This window comes from Schistocerca americana, chromosome X, assembly GCF_021461395.2.
Source record: "Schistocerca americana isolate TAMUIC-IGC-003095 chromosome X, iqSchAmer2.1, whole genome shotgun sequence".
NCBI classification, from domain to species: Eukaryota; Metazoa; Arthropoda; class Insecta; order Orthoptera; family Acrididae; genus Schistocerca; species Schistocerca americana.
In genome coordinates this window covers 501,649,194-501,670,955 of record NC_060130.1, presented here as the reverse complement: position 1 = coordinate 501,670,955, position 21,762 = coordinate 501,649,194, and the positions used below count along the sequence as shown (strand labels likewise).

Genomic DNA, 21,762 nt, shown 5'->3' with positions numbered 1-21,762 from the left:
AATAACTAGTGACTCACAGGTCACTAATGACAGATGCTGTATGTATAGAATATTAGTGTGACAGATGACATGCTACCAACAGTAATACGGAAGTGTTTCATGCGAGTATACCTGATAACTGCACTGTTGAGTTCCTTAGAAATACCATTTATCATCAGCATTTGATTCATGTGAAAACAATATCAAAATTATGTGTCTGTAGGAGTAGTCAGTCAGATAATGAAAAGCTGTTTTAAACAATAGGTTATAGATGCTGTCTAATAAAGGTAGAAAAGTGGGAGATTCAAAGGTAGCAGAACATGCAGGCTCATATGTTTGGGTAAGGAGATAGAAATTGCAGATGTTAAGTTCAAGTGGATTGAGAAGGTCAGTGGATCCAGAAGTTAAGCTCTGGAACGTGCTTAATAAGTTGAGGCCTCTTTGGATATCTTTTCATTATTTACCTTTCTCCTCCACATGCCAGGAGTTTTTCTAATGTTTCAGTCTTTCCATTTGTGTCTTCCTATTTCTTTGAACTTTAGATCTTATTTTTTATCTTTAGATTACTATTATGTCCTGTTTTTATTCAGGGTCAAAGGCATCAAGCTGCCTGAGGCAGACGGAAAGCAGATGAAATGCCACGACTGGCAGCTCCACTCAACCAACATGTCAGAGAAGAGTCATGTGAAAAAGTCCCCTAACCAGACCAGCAGGATAATGAAGTGACACTGTGAATAGCTTCTCATTTCTGTGTATGCCAATGTACTGTTTACATACCATGTAGAACATACTGACCAGCAGTTGTTCACCTGACTTTTGGATATCTTGGGTATTATCACCTCCTGCTGCTTGTATGTTTGGCTTTACCTAACACAAAGGTTAACTTGTCATAACAACTTCATCATGGGTTGGACTTCTATATTCATGTTGGTGGGAATGGTCTGTATAGTAGCAGATCCAGGAGGGTGGGAGGGGATGGGAAGGGGGGAGGGCGGAAGAGGGCTAAGAGGTTCAAGCTCCCAGCCCCACCCCCACCCCCACTCTCAAAAAAAGACGTCTGCGACTATCCCTGACAAATTTCAAATTAAACTTGATATTATCTTATTTTCTTAGTACTATACTACCTACAGTACAGCTTTGATCACTTATCCTTACTTACCCATTTTAAGCAGGTATAGTATGTATTCAAATTATAAATTTCTATAAGAGGGTGTTTACGCGATGAGTTTTTAATCCACACACCACTCATTCAAGGTGCAGCCACACCCACACTCTGCTGCCACTGCCACCCACCTGCGCTCACCTCAGTCACACATGGAGCTTGACATACGAGTGTGTGATCTGTGAGTGGGTGTGTTGCGCTGCCTTTGATGTACAGTTTGGCAAATCAAATGCAATAGAACACACTATTAAAATGTTTTTTAATTGTTATCATTGTGTGCTTGTGTTTGTTTCTGTCAAACTTTGAAAAAATTACAGCAAAATTTAAATAAGGATTTTTTTTTTTTAATCTTTTGGTTAGTGTACTGTGGGTGGCTGTGGAATGTACTGGGCACTCAATCCTCCCTGCCTGCCCCACAAGGGCTAGTGTGAAGTAATATGTAACATAAATAATGTAATGCAATATCAATCATCAGGTTTGTTCAGTTCTGAATTCTTTTTAAAGTAGCTTTCTTTGCATGCCCACTTCTGCTGGCATGAATTTCATAGATTTATATTGCATTATTTACCTAAAATGAGTCAATAATCTTTAAGGGATTAAAGTACTCATCAATAAGAGCAACTTTTACAGTGAGAATCAACTTTGAAGTTGTGAGGAAAAAAAGGCAGCTGTTTCATACATGTTGGCTGAGTAGGTTAATAGGTATGTAACTTTTATAGGCAATAGTTGATTTTTTCATGATTTTGAAGTTGATCTCATAATAAAAGAAAAAGTTGTTAATAATGACTGATGAGTATTATTTTAACCCCTTAAAGGCTTATTGGCCATTTTTAAATAACCCTGTAGAGAAGAAGTTCCAGCACCAGTCATTGGTAAGTTGCTGATTTGATTATGTATGATTCTTTAATTTGTCTAAAAGTTGCAGTTTTTGATTGCTGTTGTTACTGAGTCAGTGGCTAGTACATCCACTACTAGCACTGAAAATTGTTTTGATCTCTCTTCTGTAATAGGAAAAGTACTCAGTGATTAGGAAAAGTATAAACATCTGACACAGTCTTCAGAACCATTCACGTATCATACAGCCATTACAGCACCTTCCATGAGCACCAGTGGCATATGTCAGCTCCATGTAATGCCAACCCAAAACAGCAGGGAACCTCCACCTTGCTGCACTCACTGGACAGTGTGTGTAAGGCGTTCGGCCTGACTGGGTTGCCTCCAAACACGTCTCTGACGGTTGTCTCATTGAAGGCATATGTGACACTCATCGGTGAAGAGAAAGTGATCCCAATCCTGAGCAGTCCATTCGGCATGCTGTTGGGCTCATCTGTACCGCACTGCATGGTGTTGTGGTTGCAAAGATGGACCTCGCCATGGACGTCAGGAGTGAAGTTGCACACCATGCAGCCTATTCCACACAGTTTGAGTCATAACATGACGTCCTGTGTCTGCACAAAAAGCATTATTTAACATGGTAACATTGTTGTCAGGGTTCCTCTGAGCCATAATCCATAGGTAGCAGACATCCACTGCGGTAGTAGCCCTTGGGTGGCCTGAGCGATGCATGTCATCGATAGTTCCTGTCTCTCTGTATTTCCTCCATGTCCAAACACCATCGCTTAGGATCACTCCAAGACACCTGGACACTTGCTTTATTGAGAACCCTTCCTGGCACAAAGTAACAATGCGGACATGATCAAACTGCGGTACTGACCATCTAGGCATGGTTGAACTACAGGCAACATGGAATGACTGGAACTGACTGGCTGTCGGACCCGCTCCATCTAATAGGTGCTGCTTATGCATTGTTGTATTCATCTTTGGGTGGGCTTAGTGACATCTCTGAACAGTCAAAGAGACCCTATGTGTGATACAATATCCATGGTCAATATCCATCTTCAGGAGTTCTGGGAACCGGGTTGATGCAAAACTTTTTTGATGTGTGTATTTTGCTTTCATGGCATCTTCAGGCTGTTGCATTAGATCGTATACTTTGCTAAGAGATAGTAGACAGCATAATAAGAACACTGGAAAGACACAGAGAAACTAAATATGAAGAAATTTTCCACAAGGCATGTCGTAATGTAGAACCTTTGGACATCCCAATGCACGCACCCAGAACTGCCAAACATTCCACTCATTAACCCAATTACAGAAGCACCTGATGCTAAGGAATACTACAGGTAAAATAAACCTTTAACATTTACACACACTTTTTGCTTGATGCAACATTTCTTTCTCTTCTGTTATGTTGTTTTGAGTACAACAATAATGTCATGTTATGTTTTGTTTCAGATTAAATGCATTCCTACATTTCATTAATTTTATACTGGGACAGTTGAGGAGTTGATTTTAAGGAGCAGAACACTCTTCCATTCTTTACCTATTCACCCTTATACCACGTGCCATTATAAAAACAAAATCTGAACCCAGTAGTGGCAGACGCATGTCCTTGCAGCAGCAACTTGTCTCATCCTCCCTCATTATCAGGAGAAATAACTCCTTGTAAGGAGCTTTGGAGAGGCAGGGAACACCTCCCACAAACAGCAGCTGAGACACATCAAGAGACAAATGAGTTTTTCCCAAATATGAGAATTATTTTACAAATTCTCGCTACATTTCCAGTATCTACTTGTAGCGTGGAGTGCAGCTTCTCTTTGCTTTAACTAATGAACTCATACCTCTGTATAACAGTAATAGAATATAGGTTGATCTGTTTGGCTGCCATATCAATTTATCACGATATGTCGGGCAGCCTACAACGTGTTGAGTTCATTGAAGAATTTGCAAACAGTTATCTGAGGAGACTCACGATGCATTAAATGAGCAAACTAAAATTTGGGATGCTTTTTTAATGTTTTTGTGTTAACCTTGATAAAGCCTACCCTCAGCTGACTCAAGCCTTTTCCAAACCAAAATTCTGGATCCACCATTCGGTCTGTATTTGTGTGTGGCTAATACCTACCGCAAGGACCCTGATTGAACTTGAATCTTTAGTGTTATTTGATTGTTACTTTGATGTCTCCTGATTAAAGAGTTGTAGCACCTTTCCTTTTCTTCTACATCTGTATAAATTATTTTGTCTTTGGGTGGGTGTTTGTGTGCAAAACCTGTTTCAATTGTTTGTTTCAATGAATTATTTGCAGATTTTGACATTGTTTCACAAATATAATTAGAATAATCAATAAGGTTACATTACCTGTTGGCCAACTGTATACTGAACGCCAAATACTGGATTCTGACTGTAAACCTTGTGCAGCGAACACAGTTCCTTGTACACAGTCTGTCGTTTCTCTGCAGGATCTATTCGGAAACCAAGCACATATCCTCCACTAGATTCTGCACTTTCTACAACCAAAGCTGTTCCAAATTTTGACTGTCTGATATTTATCTAGACATATTAATGAAATAAATTATTATTGGAAGTAATTCCAGTAATAGTAATAACAATGGTAATAAAGATGGAGAAAAACAGCAGTTATGTACGTGAAAATGGATGTTCACCAAAATACAAACTCAAAGCACTTTACACGAAAACAAATAAAAAAGGTTTTGGAGTTGCAGGAAGGGTAGAAATTCAGTGACAGAATAAACATGATGGAAGCATTTATGGTAAAAAAAATGCTGATCACTTGACTTCAAAATACAATTTTCTCTGTCATGAAGGAAATTAAAATCAGGAAAAGAATGTTATAATACAGGTAGTAATGACAAAGAAACAAAATCTGAAATTTATGGCTCATTATAAGATATGCAACACAGTGAACTATAATTTCTTCATCTCTGTTAGTATAGTGGTTCCACATCAGAATATTTCACAGTGGGGTGTTATTTGTAAGAGCAAACAAATTTTAAAAAAATATTACATTCATTCAATGCATCAGAAAAATAAAATGATCTGAAACATTCATAAAACAAGGAACCAAAACAAGCACACAGCTGATGAATAAGTGAGTGATCAAGAAGAAATGTTTATACTACAATACAAAGTTGCAAACTATACACAAAATCATAATACAAAATTGTTATAATGATGAGCATTATTAACAATGAGACAAATAACATAGTGGCATACATGACAGAACTAACAATAAACAATCAACTGTAGAAGATACTGTAAGACACTGTATATATATCATCACAAGAAATTAGTTTCAAACATCCAAGATATTATCAAATCATGTGTCCCTGGAAGAAAGTAATTATTCTGGCTATGACGGTGATCTGCTTGATCATTTAAAATTTTATAATTATTTGGTAGGAATTCCCCCTCCCCACTTGTATTTGAGAAACCTTTGTAACCAGTCTTTGAGTTTAGTAACATTTTCTTACAAATTTAGACATTAGTAACAATCATTTATTAGAATGGAGAGAACCTTATGAGTCCATTTCACTCTTTCCTGTGCTTTCATTTTTTATATTGTTGATAAAGTAGCATACAGCAAAATATTTACACAGTTTTGACATAAACTGTTAAATGTCTCTCTGTTTGGTTTCTGCAAACAAAAAAGAAATTATTCTGTTAGCACTTTCTGTGACACTGCCAATGCCCTTAAGAATATGAGCAATAAATTTCTATTTAGAATACCATAATGTTATTGCACAAATGGCAACCCTCTTGCATGTATGCAGAAAGCAGATGGTCACACTGGCAAAGTGCACTATCGGTGTAAAATTTAATTCAGAAAGAGGAAACATAACAAAGGAAGAGTTCTGCAAGGTTCAGTGCTGGATCCCCACTCATGTTTTTGACCTACGTAAACAACATTCCAAAATCATTAAAGGTCTGTTCAACAACTCATATTTTCTGATGAAGCAAGTGTCATTACTCATTGACTAAACTCAAATATAAAAGATAGACCCAAGACATAATGAACAACTGGTTCACAGTAACAGTCCAAGCCTTAGCCTCACAAATATTAATATTACAGCATTTCACTTCAAACACATAATAACTTGGCAGCAGAATAGAGTTAATGTAATCACATATGTAAAATTTATTGATATCCAGATAGATAACAACGTAAATTTGTATCAACATATTTCCAAACTAATAAAGATGTTCAGTTTGGCATGTTCTGGTTTTTAGAAATATCCCTCACTATGTTTTCCTGCAGCTGAAATTGTTTGCCCCCTGTTGCCATATGAAATTATCTTTTGGAGTGATAAAGCTAAGGTCAGTGAAGTATTTATTTCCCATAACTTGGCAAAATGAATACTATACATATTTAACAAGTTGCCCACAGAGGTATAACAGAAGAAGTAGGAATCCTTGCAAATTCAAATGATAAAATATCTTATTAGTGACTGCTGCTACAAACTGTGTGATTATTTACATTTGAGAACTGAAAATTCCTGTCAGTAGATAATAAGTAAGAATGGTCACCTCAAATAGGTTTCAATTTTTACAGCACTTATATTGTTATTCTTTCATATTTATCAGACTGTGGGTTACCCATTTCTCCATAACATTGTTTCTGCCATGATTGTTAGCCCTGCGAGGCATTCAGGAGAACATCAGTGAAGTCTGGAAAGTAGGAGATTGTTACCTTAAGGAGTAAAGCCTGCGTAACTTAGTCATTAGAAAATTTGCCCATGAAAGAGAAAGGTTCTAGGTTCAAGTCCTGTCTGACATACAGTTTCAATCCGCCAGGATGTTTCAGTTTCTTCATAGTATAACTGACAAAACAGCAGTGGTTTCAAAAGCAGTGGTTTTTCTGGTAATTCAATAATGCTCCATTATAGCTGGTCTTGTCATGTCATAACTAAAATCAATTACAAATTTGAAGTGTCATGAATGAATACAATACTTAGCATTGAAAGCATGTTTATTACTGACACTAACATACAGACACAACAGACAGAACTGAACTCCTGAACAGAGTTCAGAATATTCCAGAATATACAAATATTACAAAAATAAGAAACATTGTGAACCTTCTAGAAATGATTACCACTAAATAACTAATAATAATAACGTCTTGTGACCATGGCCTTCCGTCGGGTAGACCGTTCGCCGGGTGCAAGTCTTTCTATTTGACACCACTTTGGCGACTTGCACGTCGGTGGGGATGAAATGATGATGATTAGGACAACACAACACCCAGTCCCTGAGCGGAGAAAATCTCTGACCCAGTCGGGAATCGAACCCAGGCCCTTAGGATTGACATTCTGTCACGCTGACCACTCAGCTACCGGGGACAGACTAAATAACTAATATTTGAAGAGGTGACATGCAGCATGCCAGCCAGCAACACTAACCACTGCTCCACATCTGCACACAGCACAGCTTATGCAATTGCTCCCTCTTCAGGAGAATCTGTGACCCATTGTTTCAGAAGATCTCATTGGAGCCAACTACAGCATCCTGGATGTAGAAATGCCAGAGGCCATCTGTATGGTAGTGCTGTAGGATCCTCACGTTCAGTCTATGTTGTCACATACTCTTCACTGTGATAAAGGATTGGCGGTAGCCCCTCCTGCTTCACAATCACTGAGGCCTTCAGTTTCCTTGAATGAGAAGCCCCCACACTGATCTACACCTCATGACTATACTAGGGATTCATACAGAGGACAAAGGTAATGTCTCAGCACTTTTACCTTCTTGACTGACTTGTCTGACAAGAACAAATATGGCCCAAATTAATGTTTTAATAACTTTTCTGATAGTGCCACTTTCTGCAAAGCCATAAAAGACCATACCAAGTCTCCCAAGCTGTATCTCACTGGCCAGTGGTTGGCATTATAGCACTCTTGGTCCTTCTCCTGGGCGTCCAGGGACCATATGGAAGCCAGCTGTTTTGCTACTTTGATCGTGATGCTCGGGTGTTTCAGTCATCTTGAGGAGTTTCTGACTGAAATGGGAACAGTGTATCATTGCTTATTGAAATAGCTTTGCCAATCTCAAGCTCTCATATTCTACAGTCTATGACTAGTAGTGATGCCTGAAAGAAGTCCCATCCAAGAATAATATTATGATTATGTTCTGTTAAAACAACACATCTTCAGGGCTGTGTTCTGTCAGCGAAATTTATTCTTCCTGTTGGCTGGATGTATTTACCATCTGTGACTCGCAGTATAATTGTTTTTGTACTGTGGAGCATAGTCTTCTTTAGCTGGTAAAGATAAGCATTCCAGATTAAAAGGAAGCCCCTGAGTTCATCAGCACCCTAACAAGTTGGCCATTGGTGATGACATCACTGAGATTTCCTGATATCTTGGTGATTTTTGCCCACAGAGGATTTTCATCTGTGGCATGGTCGCCTTACTTAATTTTCCTGAGTTCAGTGGCCATGTGAGCCACTGGTACCTCTGTCATGGCAATAGGGAATGGTTATGGTGTATCAGGGAGTGAATTCATCCATGGCACATTGAAGCCTTCATCCCACAGGTCGACTGAAATTATCTGCAGTTGACCAGTATCAATAGAACTGTTGTGATGGTTAATGTTTGTTGTTGTCAAATCTCACCTTCCTTCTGCATAGTAGTGTGTAACATGTCCAGTGTGTCTACAGTGGGAACATACCAGCATGTTGTCCCCGGTCTTCCCTACAACTGTTCTTTTGCAGGACACTAGGCTTGGAGGAGAAGTTAATTGTACCTGCATTGATCAGGTGCTAGGTTGTTGTTTGAGAGCAGTGATGTAATTCCAGGTTGGTGCATTTGACTGGGGACAACATTCATGGCTGCTGTCTCTGGCTTACTTGGTCTGACAGTTCTGCCTGCCATAAAATGCTGTATTTCTTCTGTTACAACCTGGCATATGAGAGAGGTGAGGTCATGATTTTTCTGTTGCATTCACTTGATGAATTCCTCTGTTGTTGTGACATCCTTTATCAGAAAGGCTTGGCACATGTCTTCTGTGACTACTTTTATCAAGTGTGAGATTATGTCAGCTTCTGTTGTATTCGGATTCACAGTTTGGCGTAGGGCCAAAACATTCTGTATGTAGGATTGTGCTATTTCCCCATGATGCTGAATCCTGTTCTTAAATTGGTGTTCAACTAAGCAGACTTGCTGCTGATTGTCACCAAATGTTTTCTTCAGTTTGGCTTGGAATTTATCCCAGCAATAGAGTTTCTCTTCATTGATCTCAAATCCTGTCCAAGTAAAAGTACAAATTTGCCAAACACATCATGACACCCCACCTGTTGTATTTGGCAACATGGCAGAATTCTTTCAGCCATTTTATCTGGTCCTGACAAGTGTCTCCAGATAATACTGATGGATGGCTGATGAACAGCAGACTTACTACTGTTTTGGAATGTATGGTCTCCTGAATATAAGGGCTGTGGAAACAAATGTACTGCATGTATTCTGGTTCTTGTCCGTGTAGGCAACAGCTGATTGGAGCCACAGTGATGTAGATGTTTTGAAGTACTGGGTGTCTTTACCAAATGATGTAACATCACAACTAAAATCAAGTCCAAAAACCGAAAGTAGGGTCATCAATGAAGTAAAACACTTAGCACTGAAACCACATTTACTATTAACACCATGCAGAATTACAACTGAACTCGTAGACAGAGTGTGCAGCTATTTGCACAAACACCAGTTATTCCAGAATATACAAACATTACAAACATAAGAAATTTTGAGAACCTTCTAGAAATTATAAATACTAAATAACAAATAGATGTTCATGATTGGATTTGAGCTGGTGACCCACAGGACACCAGCCAGTAACTTAAACATTACAACAAATTGGCATGCAGCACAGTTCTTGGCAATATTAATGATTATTAATTATTAAAATGACTTCCAGAAATACATTTTACAGCTAATGTACTTAGTTGGTGTTAACCTTTCATTTGTTCCACATCATAGAATTCTAGAATTTATGAAACAGGATATATGAATGGATGTAAATGCTTTGACAATATAATACACAAACAAAAACTGGAATGGGATATAAAAAAAAAAATCATGTGTTACGAAATAAGAGACAAGCACTGTAAACAGCACCACTGGCAAGAAACATTTACTGTATTTATACTGATGAGGATGTGAAATGGAGTTACAGATATTTTTTAACATCTAAGCTCTGCAAATCCTGCATTTGCGATAATAGCAAACTGTGGACATGAAAGTTGAATTATTTTTTCTATTTTCTTTCTCTAATGTCTTATGTCATCATATTCTGTGGCAGTTCTTCATTAAATAAGAAATTGTTTGTTGCACAGAATGATAATACATGGTGTCCACTACACAATTTGTTGTAAACTGCACTTTTAAAAAATGGTTCAAATGGCTCCGAGCACTATGTGACTTAACTTCTGAGGTCATCAGTCGCCTAGAACTTAGAACTAATTAAACCTAACTAACCTAAGGATATCACACACATCCATGCCCGAGGCAGGATTCGAACCTGCGACCATAGCGGTCGCTCGGCTCCAGACTGTAGCGCCTAGAACCGCACGGCCACTCTGGCCGGCGCACTTTTAAACAGTTGCGCATACAGGTAACATAGTAATTTTACCCACTTATGAAGACAATTGTGATTAATTAACAACCATTTGAAAACAGCAGCAAGGAGAAATGACTTATGCACTCCCTCAACTGGCTTTAATGTGGCACATGGAGGAGTGAGATATTTTTGCCCACTTACAAAGTGATGTGAAGGATCATAGGTGGCAACCAGTGGCCTGCACGCCAGATCCAGCCTGCAACTGGTTTCAGTCCAGCCCATAGAATAAATTTGTGGGAGAGAGTGCAAGGCACTTGCATTGTACTTTCAAGGAACGCATTTTCAGATATTTCTGCCATTGCTCACGTCGTCTTGTGTTTCGTAACGCAGAGTGTGGAAAGTTTTGTTTTCTCCAGGCATGTGCAATGCCATTTCACCACTGCTGGATTTGAACAACGAAGAGAAACACATTTCCACTCTGAGTGTGAAGTTATGGCCTACATGCCCATTTGCATGCAGAGAATGGGGAAAACTGCTTTTTATCCTTGAAGGGATGTGGTGAGAAGTGTTTTTGCTTCTGGATCAGAGCTGACAACAAACACACATTATTTACTACTTACAGTCTACATATGTGCTACACATCAATAGACTGACGTTTGGTGGTAGGAAACAAATGGCTCATGTGGTGTAGCAGGCACCTAGATCCTTAGAGGTATACTGGAGCACTTGCTCTGCCACTGGGTATTAAGTATCCAGGATGGACAGTTTGTCTGTGCCTATTCATGTGCTCAGCCAGTTTGGTAGTTGTTATTCCAATGTACAAGGCTGTGCAGTGAACACGTCCACCGATAAATGACATGTTGTTTCACACATGGCCCTGCCTTGAATGTTAAATGTTTTGCCAGTGGTGGGGCTGGAGTGGATGGTTGTGGAGGAATGCATGGGGCAGGTTTTTCAGCAGGTTCGATTACAAGGGTACAACCTTTAGATAAGGGAAGTATTTTGGGAATATTGCAGGATTTGACAAGGATGTTGTGGAGGTCAGGAGATGTAAACACGGAACACTGGTCAAGATGGGCTCCTTGAGTTGTATACAATTTGAGTGATACAGTTTCTGCTTTACAATAGCCATAATCATCACTGAAGATTACATAACTCTGATCTTAGTTGCCGTTGTTATTGTGATCTTCAGTCTGAAGAATGGTTTGATGCAGCTGTCCATGCTAGTCTTTCCTATATGTGCCTCTTCATCCCTGCACATTTACTGCAACCTACATGTATTTCAACTTGATTATTGTATTGGAGCCTTGGACTCCTTCTACAGTGTTTATCTCCCATGCTACCCTCCACTTTCAATCTGACGATCTTTTGCTTCAGAACATATTGAAACAAACAGATCCCGGTTTTTTAGTCTGCATTCTTTTGTAGCAGCACATTTCTGAAACTTCTATTGTGTTCTTTTGTGAACTTCATATCATCCACAATTCATTTTTGTATAATGCTACAGTGTAGACAAACACTTTAAGAAAATTTATGTTCATTAGTAACAAATATCTCTTTTTTTCAGAAATGCCTTTTTTGATATTCCCAGATGGCATTATATATCCTCTCTAATTCAGCCATCATTAATTATTTTGCTGCCCAAACAGCAAAATTTATCTACCACTTTTAATGACTCATTTCCTAATCTAATTCACTCACTATCATCTGATTTAATTCGACTACATAAACAAAAGTTTTGTTTATTTTATATACTAAGATGGTATCTGTTCTTTCAGACATGTCCGAATGAACAGATACCATTGGTGACCATGCAGCTAGTTAGAATGAAATTACAATGAAATGAACACCTTTAGCTGCTTACAGGCGTTGACAAACATCAACAGGGACTGATGAAAATGTGTGCCCCGACCGGGACTCAAACCCCGGATCTCCTGCTTACATGGCAGATGCTCTATCCATCTGAGCCACAGAGGACACAGAGGATAGTGCGACTGCAGGAATTTATCTCTGGCACGCCTCCAGCGAAACCCACATTCTCAACGTATTGTCCCGCACTACATTCGTAGTGCCCCTGCCCATTATACTCATTACTCGCGGCACTTTGCCAATTCCTGTAAGAGTTCAGGGACTGTTTGTGCATTCGCACAGAAGAAGAAGATGGTCAAGTGGCCGGTGGGCCTTAACTTTATATATACTAAGATGGTATCTGTTCTTTCGGACATGTCCGAAAGAACAGATACCACCGGTGACCATGCAGTTCGTTAGAATGAAATTACAATGAAATGAACATCTTAGCTGCTTACAGGCATTGACACACGTCAACGGGGACAGATGAAAATGTGTGCCCTGACCGTTACTCGAACCCAGGATCTCCTGGTTACATGGCAGACGCTCTATCCATCTGAGCCACCGAGGACACAAAAGATAGCGACTGCAGGGATTTATCTCTGGCACGCCTCCCGCGAAACCCACATTCTCAACGTATTGTCCCGCACTACATTCATTGTGCCCCCGCCCATTATACTCATTACTCGCGGCGCGATGCTGATTCCCGTGAGAGTTCGGGCACTGTTTGTGCATTCGCACAGAAGAAGAAGATGGTCATGTGGCTGGTGAGCCTTAACTTTATATATATTAAGATGGTAACTGTTCTTTTGGACATGTCTGGGAGGCGAGAGGCATGCCAGAGATAAATCCCTGCAGTCACACTACCCTCTGTGTCCTCAGTGGCTCAGATGGATAGAGCATCTGCCATGTAAGCAGGAGATCCGGGGTTCGAGTCCCGGTCAGGGCACACATTTTCATTTGTCCCCGTTGCCATATGTCAATGCCAGTAGGCAGCTAAGGGTGTTCATTTCATTGTAATTTCATTCTAATGAGCTGCATGGTCACAGATGGTATCTGTTCTTTCGGACATGTCTGAAAGAACAGATACCATCTTAGTATATACGTAGTTAAGGCTCACCAGCCACTTCACCATCTTCTTCTTCTGTGCGAATGAACAAACAGTGCCCGAACTCTTACGGGAATTGGCATCGCGTCACGAGTAATGAGTATAATGGGTGGGGGCACAACGAATGTAATGGGGGACAATACGTTGAGAATGTGGGTTTTGCACTATCCTCTGTGTCCTCGGTGGCTCAGATGGATAGTGCATCTGCCATGTAAGCAGGAGATCCCAGGTTCGAGTCCCGGTCGGGGCACACATTTTCATCTGTCCCCGTTGATGTATGTCAATGCCTGTAAGGAGCTAAGGGTGTTCATCTCATTGTAATTTCATTCTAACGAGCTGCATGGTCACCGATGGTATCTGTTCTTTCAGACATGTCCGATAGAACAGATACCATCTTAGTATATATATAGTTAAGGCTCACCAGCCACTTGACCATCTTCTTATTCTGTGTGAATGCACAAACAGTGCCCGGACTCTTACGGGAATCAGCAATGCGCCGCGAGTAATGAGTGTAATGGGCGGGGGCACTACGAATGTAGTGCGAGACAATACGCTGAGAATGTGGGTTTCCCATGAGACGTGCCAGAGATAAATCCCTGCAGTCGCGCTATCCTCTGTGTCCTCGGTGGCTCAGATGGATAGAGCGTCTGCCATGAAAGCAAGAGATCCCAGGTTTGAGTCCCGGTCGGGGCACACATTTTCATCTGTCCCTGTTGATGTATGTCAATGCCTGTAAGCAGCTAAGGGTGTTCATTTCATTGTAATTTGTTTATTTTGTTGATGTCCATCTTCTAATCTCATTTCAAGGCACTATCCGTTCCATTTAACTGTTCTTCCAAGTCCTTTGGTGTCTCTGACAGAATTACCATGTCTTCAGCAAACATCAAACCTTTTGTGATTCTTCACCTTCTTCTGGAATACTTCATGTCGAAATAGATCAAAGGTGAACTGCTGGCTGTCAATCAACAGACACAATATTTTGCAAACAACCACAATGCCAACACAGTTGTGCTGATGAACTGACTGGAGGGGGGCTGGCACTGCATTTTTATCTCCTCACCCTCTCCTTGTGATTGGCCTCTCCATCAGCTGTCCATGCCCAGCATCCAACCCCCCCCCCCCCCCCCAATTCCTCCTGCCAACACAGTGTTGTGTCCTAGGTTCATGCCCAGGTGCATTTTCTAGCAGTACCCTGCTGTTCCTTCTCCTGCCCCTGTAGTCAATTCATTTTCTGCATCTCATTCCTCTTCTTGATCAGTTTAATAGCAGGGTCCCATACCCTAATAAGGATGTACCCACTATCGTGATTTATTAATGGTTCCCTTACTCAAATCTCCATAAGTGCCTTAATGATGCAGTCTCAGAAGTTGGACATCTGTGTCAGAAACTTGGTGTGGTCATACTCCATTCCATATTCTGCAACTGCTAACTTGTTAGACTGCTGCAATCTGATAGGCCATTGGTGTTCTTGGCAATGAACTTTGACAGTACACACTGCCTGACCTAATTATGTCTTACCACATTGGCAGAGAATCTGATAGACCATATATTTCTGATATTTCTGTAGTTCAAGGTCATCCTTCACACTACCATGCAGTACCTGTGTAATGCTTTGTAGGCGGAAGACTGTCCTCACTTGGTGTTTCCAGAGAATTCGTCCTATCTTCCCAGACAATGTGCCACAAAAAGGAATAAATGCAATGGCTGCATTCTCCTGACTGTCCTCTTCTGATTCCATCAGTTGTCCAGAGGCTACAGGATGTAGGGCTCTCTGAATTTTCCAATCCTTGCAGCCATTCTTCTGAAAAACCGCTCTCATATGTTCAAGTTCTTAGTTGATACTTTTATTGTCGGAGATGGTGTGAGCCCTATGTACCAATGTTTTTGACATGTCATTCCTGTGAGCTGGGTGGTGGCAGCTGTCTGCATGGAAGTACAGATCACTGTGCATCTTCTTCTGGTACACACTGTGGCCCAGTGTGCCGTCTGCTCATCTTTCAACCAGGAAATCCAGAAAAGGGTGTATTCCATCCACTTCAACTTCCATGTTAAAACTGATGTTCAAGTGTATGGAATTGAGGTGTACAAGGAAGTCATTCAATTTGTGCCTTCCATGTGGCCATATGATGAAAGTGTTGTCTACATACCAGAAGAAACAGGTAGGTTTCCAATAGGCTGATTCAGGGCTTCCTCTTCGAATATATTCCATACACATATTGGTGACAAACAGTGAAAATTAACTCCCCATGGCTATTCCTTCCATCTGGTTGCAGTGGCCACAATCAAAAAGAAAGTATTTTGACACCATGATATGCCAGAAAAGGATGGCCATCTCTATGTCATATTTCTGGCCAGTAAGATCTAAGGATTCTTGAAAAGGCATTCTCAATGTACTACTGGTGAGATAGGACCACAGCTGCATTGCCCTTGTTGGCTGGTAAGACCGTGATATCAGGATCTTCTCTGTTTCCTTATGGCTGCCCACTCCCTGCTAAAGATACAGAGAGAGACAATGATGAAATTCACAAGGATGTCAGAATCTTTAAGCTTAAAGTTGTTAAAGGCACCACAAAAATCCACAGAGTTGCGAATGTGGTGTGAGCACTTCCTGACATAAGGACTAAGCAAATCCTTCAGTTACTTAGCGAATGAGCATGTCAGTGCAGTCAGTGCACCAATGTTGCTGAAAATGGGGCACAAAGGAACCCCATCCTTGTGAACCTTTGGCAGGCTTGGTGTAGCTGATGCTCTCTGTCTTAGCTTCTTCACAACATTGTCTTGTGAGCCAGATTCTTTAGGAAGCGCCATAGTCTTCATCTCCACCCTCTTGATAGAGTCAGTGTTGATTTTCGAGTATGCACTATCTTCTAGGAAGATCCGCATTCTCTTAATGTAATCTTGGTGAGATAGGACCACAGCTGCATTGCCCTTGTTGGCTGCTAAGACCATGATATCAGGATCTTGTCTTAGTTTCCTTAGGGCTGCCCTTTCCTAGCTAGAGATGTTCAGTTCTGTAGGTGTCATTTGCATGAGAACCTGACAGGTTTCATGATGTACTTCTTCACCTGCTTCAGGGAGAAGTCATGCAGCTTTCAGCTTTCTGTTCCTGTCAGCTGATAATGTCCTTGACGGGTACCAGTTTAGGTGTGGGTGCAAAATTGAGCCCCTTCTTAAGAACTGCCAGTTGCTTGGCCATGAGATTGATGACAGTTTTGCAGGGAGCATCATAAGCTTTCCTCTCTGATATATGCTTCAATTTTGAAGTTTTATGTCTGGTGGCCTTTCTTTGCGTGGAGTCCTCTGAGCTCCATGTGACATCATGAGTCCAGTCCCACATTCGAGAACTGAACTGGTTGGCCAGCTGTAGATGTAATTTGAAAGCAACAGTGTTGTCAGCAACATTGGTCCTTCGACATACTCACTCTCTAAATACTTGAGGAATTTACTTAGCCTTTACATAACGAAGCGCTCACAACATATTCACAACTCCGTGGATTTTGTGGGATATCTTAACAACTTTAAGCTTAAAGATACTGACATCCTTATGAACTCTGACATTATCTTTTTTATCACCAGAGTGCCTTTACAAGAATCCTTATGGCTTATTGGCCAGAAATTTGATGAAGAGGAGACCAACTTTTCCACGCATGTCTTGATGTCTACTTTCTTTTGACAGTGGCTACTATGAGCACATGGAAGGAGTAGCCACAGGGGGTCTGCTTTCACCCATGGTCACCACCAATATGTATATGGAATATTTCGAGAAGGAAACCCTGGAATCATCCCATTGGAAACCTACCTGTTCCTTCCAGTATGTAGACAATACCTTCTTCATATGTCTGCATGGATGAGAGAAGATGAATGACTTCATTATACACCTTAATTCCATACACCAGAACATCAGTCTTATCATGGAAGTTGAAGTGGATAGAGAACACCCCTTTTTGGATGCCCTGGTCAAAATAAGAGTCGACGGCACATTGGGCCACAGCGTGTACATCAAGAAGATGCACACCGACCTGTACTTACATGTGGACAGCTGTCAACCATCTGGCTCACAGGAACAGTGTGCTCAAAACATTGATAATAGGGCTCACACCATCTCTGGCAACAAAAATATCAGCCAAGAACTTGAACATCTGAGAGCAGTCTTCCACAATAATGGCTACAAGAAGTGGCAAATTTAGAGAGCCCTATGTCCTACACCCTCAGTGCAGCTGACAGAACCAGAAGAGGAGTCTCAGGAGGATGTAGACATTGCATTTATTCCTTTTTGTGGCATGTTATTTGGGAAGATAGGATGAATTGTCCAGAAACACCAAGTGAAGACAGTCTTCGGCCTACCAGCCAAAACATGGGCACTGCTTGGTGGTGTGAAGGATGACCTTAGACTATATTAATCCAGGGCCTATCAGATACCCTGTCATTGTGGTAAGACATACATAGGTCAGGTAGTGTGTACTGTCAAAGATAATTGCCAAGAACACCTATGGCACATTAGATTACAGCCACCTAACAAGTCGACAGCTGGAGAATATTGCCTGATGGAATTATATGGAATGGATTGTGACCACACTGAGTTCCTGACCAGATGTCCAACTTCTGGGACTGTGTCATTAGTGACTCTACTGAGATTTGAGCAGGGAATCGCTGATAAATCGTGGCAGTGGGTACATCCTTAGTATGGCATGGGACCCTGCTATTAGACTGATCAAGAAGAGGAATCAGATACCAGACAATGAAGTGAGGTTAGGTTGGTTAGGATAGTGTCGTTTAACGTCCCGCCGACAACGAGGTCAGTAGAGACGGAGCACTAGCTCGGGTTAGGGAAGGATGGGGAAGGAAATCGGCCGTGCCCTTTGAAAGGAACCATCCCGGCATTTGCCTGAAACGATTTAGGGAAATCACGGAAAACCTAAATCAGGATGGCTGGAGACGGGATTGAACCGTCGTCCTCCCGAATGCGAGTCCAGTGTGCTAACCACTGTGCCACCTCGCTCGAATGAAGTGACTTCGGGGGTAAGAGGAAGAACAACAGAGGTGCTGCCAGCACATGAACCTGGGTGCAAACCTAGGATGGAACACTGTGTTGGTGGGAAGAGTGGGGGTAGGGATGCTGGGCATGGACAGCCGAAGGAACGGGCAATCCTAGGGGGAAGGGGAGGAGATAAAAGTGTGGAACTCCCCCCCCCCTCCCCAAATCAGTCAGCTCATCAGCACACTTGATCGTGACAATGTGTTCGTTAGCTGAAATATTGTGCCCGTTGGACACTGACATCGGGCAGTTCAGTTGTCCATTATTTTGACATCAAAGCTTTTATTTCTCTTCCCTGAACTTTAATTCCTCATCAAAACCTCTTCTTGGTATCCTTTACTGTTTGCTCAATGTGCAGATTGAGTAACATAGGAGATGGGCTACAACCATTCTGAATTACTCATTCCCTTTTATGTCTTCCTACTCTTACAACTGCAGTCTGGTTTCTGTACAAGTTGTGAATAACTTTTTGCTTCCTGTATTTCATCTGTGTTACCATCAGAATTTCAAAGAGTGTATTCCTGTAAACATTGTCAAAAATGTTCTATGATTTACAAATGTTATAAAGATAAATTTGCCATATTTTAACCTATCTTTTAAGGTAAATCATAGGGTGAGTATTGCCTCAGTTGTTCCAACATTTTTGTGGAACCCACATTCATTTTTGCTGAAGTCAGCCTCTAAAAGCTTTTTCATTATTCTGTAGTTGTCATTAGAAACAGCTAACGCATGACAGAGAATTACATGGTTGTCAGAATATTTCTTGAAGAGGCTCTTCCTGATGAAAACAAAACCCCATATCACATAAATTTCTTATGTGATCTCGGATCATATATCCTTCAGTGGCTGCTGAATTTGTAGTTCAGAGAAGTGGGTTCAGTGTCAGAGCTGCATGAAAGCTAAACACAAGTACAATAATGAGGTTGCAACTAGTAAAACATCAAAACATTGAAACATTTCTCAAACCACTGTCTGGATTTTCCATTTCCTGCAGCCATTTGATCCATCTCTGTGCTGCTGTGTGCCTCTTAGGCTCAACACCCTGAAAACCAAGCTCTCACAAGTCTCTCAAACCTGTCAGTCATGAGACTTTTTTCACAGTCATGGTTTGTTGTCAGGTGTGGCTTTCACAAATCCAAATTCAAATTCTGTATTGTCTATTGGCCACATACAGTGGATTAGTCTTTGTCAGTGATGGTAGGTTACAGTTGCATTCAAAATATTAAAAATTAATGTTCACATTATATGCACAAATTGAATATCCTATTTTTACCAGTTATAAAGCTTAAAAATCAATTTCAACATTACATATATCAAAAAATACTTTTAAACTGCAGAATTGATTGTCAGCTAACCAGTTTTACAGCTTATTTTTGAGATAGTTTAAAATTGTGGTCACAGCAGAAAGTGACAATTTATTAAAGAACTTCAGATAGGCCACTTCATGTTTCCTGTTTTTGTCAGTATACACCTGGGTTTGTTAATATTCATTTTGGTGTTATGATAGTATATATTCTCTCTAGTGTCACAAAATCAGTTATGTTCTGCTTAACATATGTCATTGATAGATAGATATAAAGATTTACAACTGTCAATATTTTGACTTTAGTGAACAGAGAACAGCAGTGTTCTTTGGGGTCAGCCTTACACAGTAATTGGTTGATTGGTTGTTTGGGGAAGGAGACCAGACAGCGTGGTCATCGGTCTCATCGGATTAGGGAAGGATGGGGAAGGAAGTCGGCTGTGCCCTTTCAGAGGAACCATCCCGGCATTTGCCTGGAGTGATTTAGGGAAATCACGGAAAACCTAAATCAGGATGGCCGGAAGCGGGATTGAACCGTCGTCCTCCCGAATGCGAGTCCAGTGTCTAACCACTGCACCACCTCGCTCGGTACACAGTAATTGTAGTACCTCTTTCTGTATAAGTAGGACATCACCGACATGGCATGAGGGTTCCCACATTAACAGTGTGTAAGAAAGATACATGAGACTGAAAAATTACAAAGGATGCTGGAATGAGATTTTCACTCTGCAGTGGAGTGTGCTCGGATATGGAGCTTCCTGACAGATTAAAACTGTGTGCCAGACTGACACTCGAACTCGGGATCTTTGCCGTTTATGAACAAGTGCTCTACCAACTGAGGTACCCAAGCCTGACTCAAGACCTATCCTCACAGGTGTACTTCCACCAGTATCACATCTTCTACTTATCAAACTTCAGTTCTGCTGCAAAGTTTGGAAGATAGGAGATGAGCTACTGGAGGAAGTAAAGCTGTGAGGAGAGTCCATGAGTCATGCTTGGGTAGCTCACTTAGTAGAGCACTTGCCTGCAAAAGACGAAGGTCCAAGATTGAGTCTCGGTTCACACACAGTTTTAATCTACCAAGAAGTTACAAAGTAAGCTATTCTCAGCTATTCCTTATTGACTAAAGAAGTTAACTTCCACATGAGATGTGTACAGTGCTTAAAATTTAGGTGTATACAACTACAACCCCCCCCCCCCCTCCTCCCAGACATAAAAATCACTAGTTTCAATTTTTGATAAAACTTGCAATGACAAATAATTTTTTACAAAATACTGTTGTGAAATTCAGATTTTTAAAACATAGTTTCTCATGATTAAAACAATAAAACCACAATGTAAACAACAGCTACTACCCATAGCAGTTTCACTTTGTTCCAGTTCACCACTTTGGAACAAAGCTTAATTATCTCAGGTATACTGTAAATAAATATGCACACACACACACACACACACACACACACACACACACACAAGGAATATCTTGCTCCATACCTCTAACAATCACATCACATAGGTCATCCACTGTCACTGGTGCTGGCACTGCAGCAGATTATAGTTACATTGTGTTTAATACACATGAACTATTTGAAATACCTGGTGCCATTCTGACATGTTATGGGCAAAATTAATCCCTCGATGTGTCAGCATTCATCAAATTCAAGATAAATCCCATAAATGTCATAATCAACACAGTTCACCACATTTCATTGAAATGTACCAGATTTCAGTATTAAGCAACTTCACAAAATCACTTCAAGCAAATTCCAGAATGTGTCTTAGAAAGCCACAGCTGAGTACCTTACCCACACTTGTCAAATTTTAGCTCATGCTCTGTTTCTAACAATATTGGTGTTGATATTGATAATACAATTTCATGTCGTGAAACACAGAACTGTGCAAATGCACACTACTGCTTCTG

General features: G+C 40.7%; 1 protein-coding gene across 1 annotated transcript in view; it reads right to left on the bottom strand.

The window, feature by feature from the left end:
* Positions 1-21,762, bottom strand: part of LOC124555605 (Bardet-Biedl syndrome 5 protein homolog) — an 80,895-nt gene that overhangs the window by 11,450 nt on the left and 47,683 nt on the right. The window contains exon 7 of the mRNA XM_047129574.1: positions 4,341-4,532. Coding sequence (XP_046985530.1) covers positions 4,341-4,532 — 192 coding nt within the window. The remainder of the gene's footprint in view (positions 1-4,340; positions 4,533-21,762) is intronic.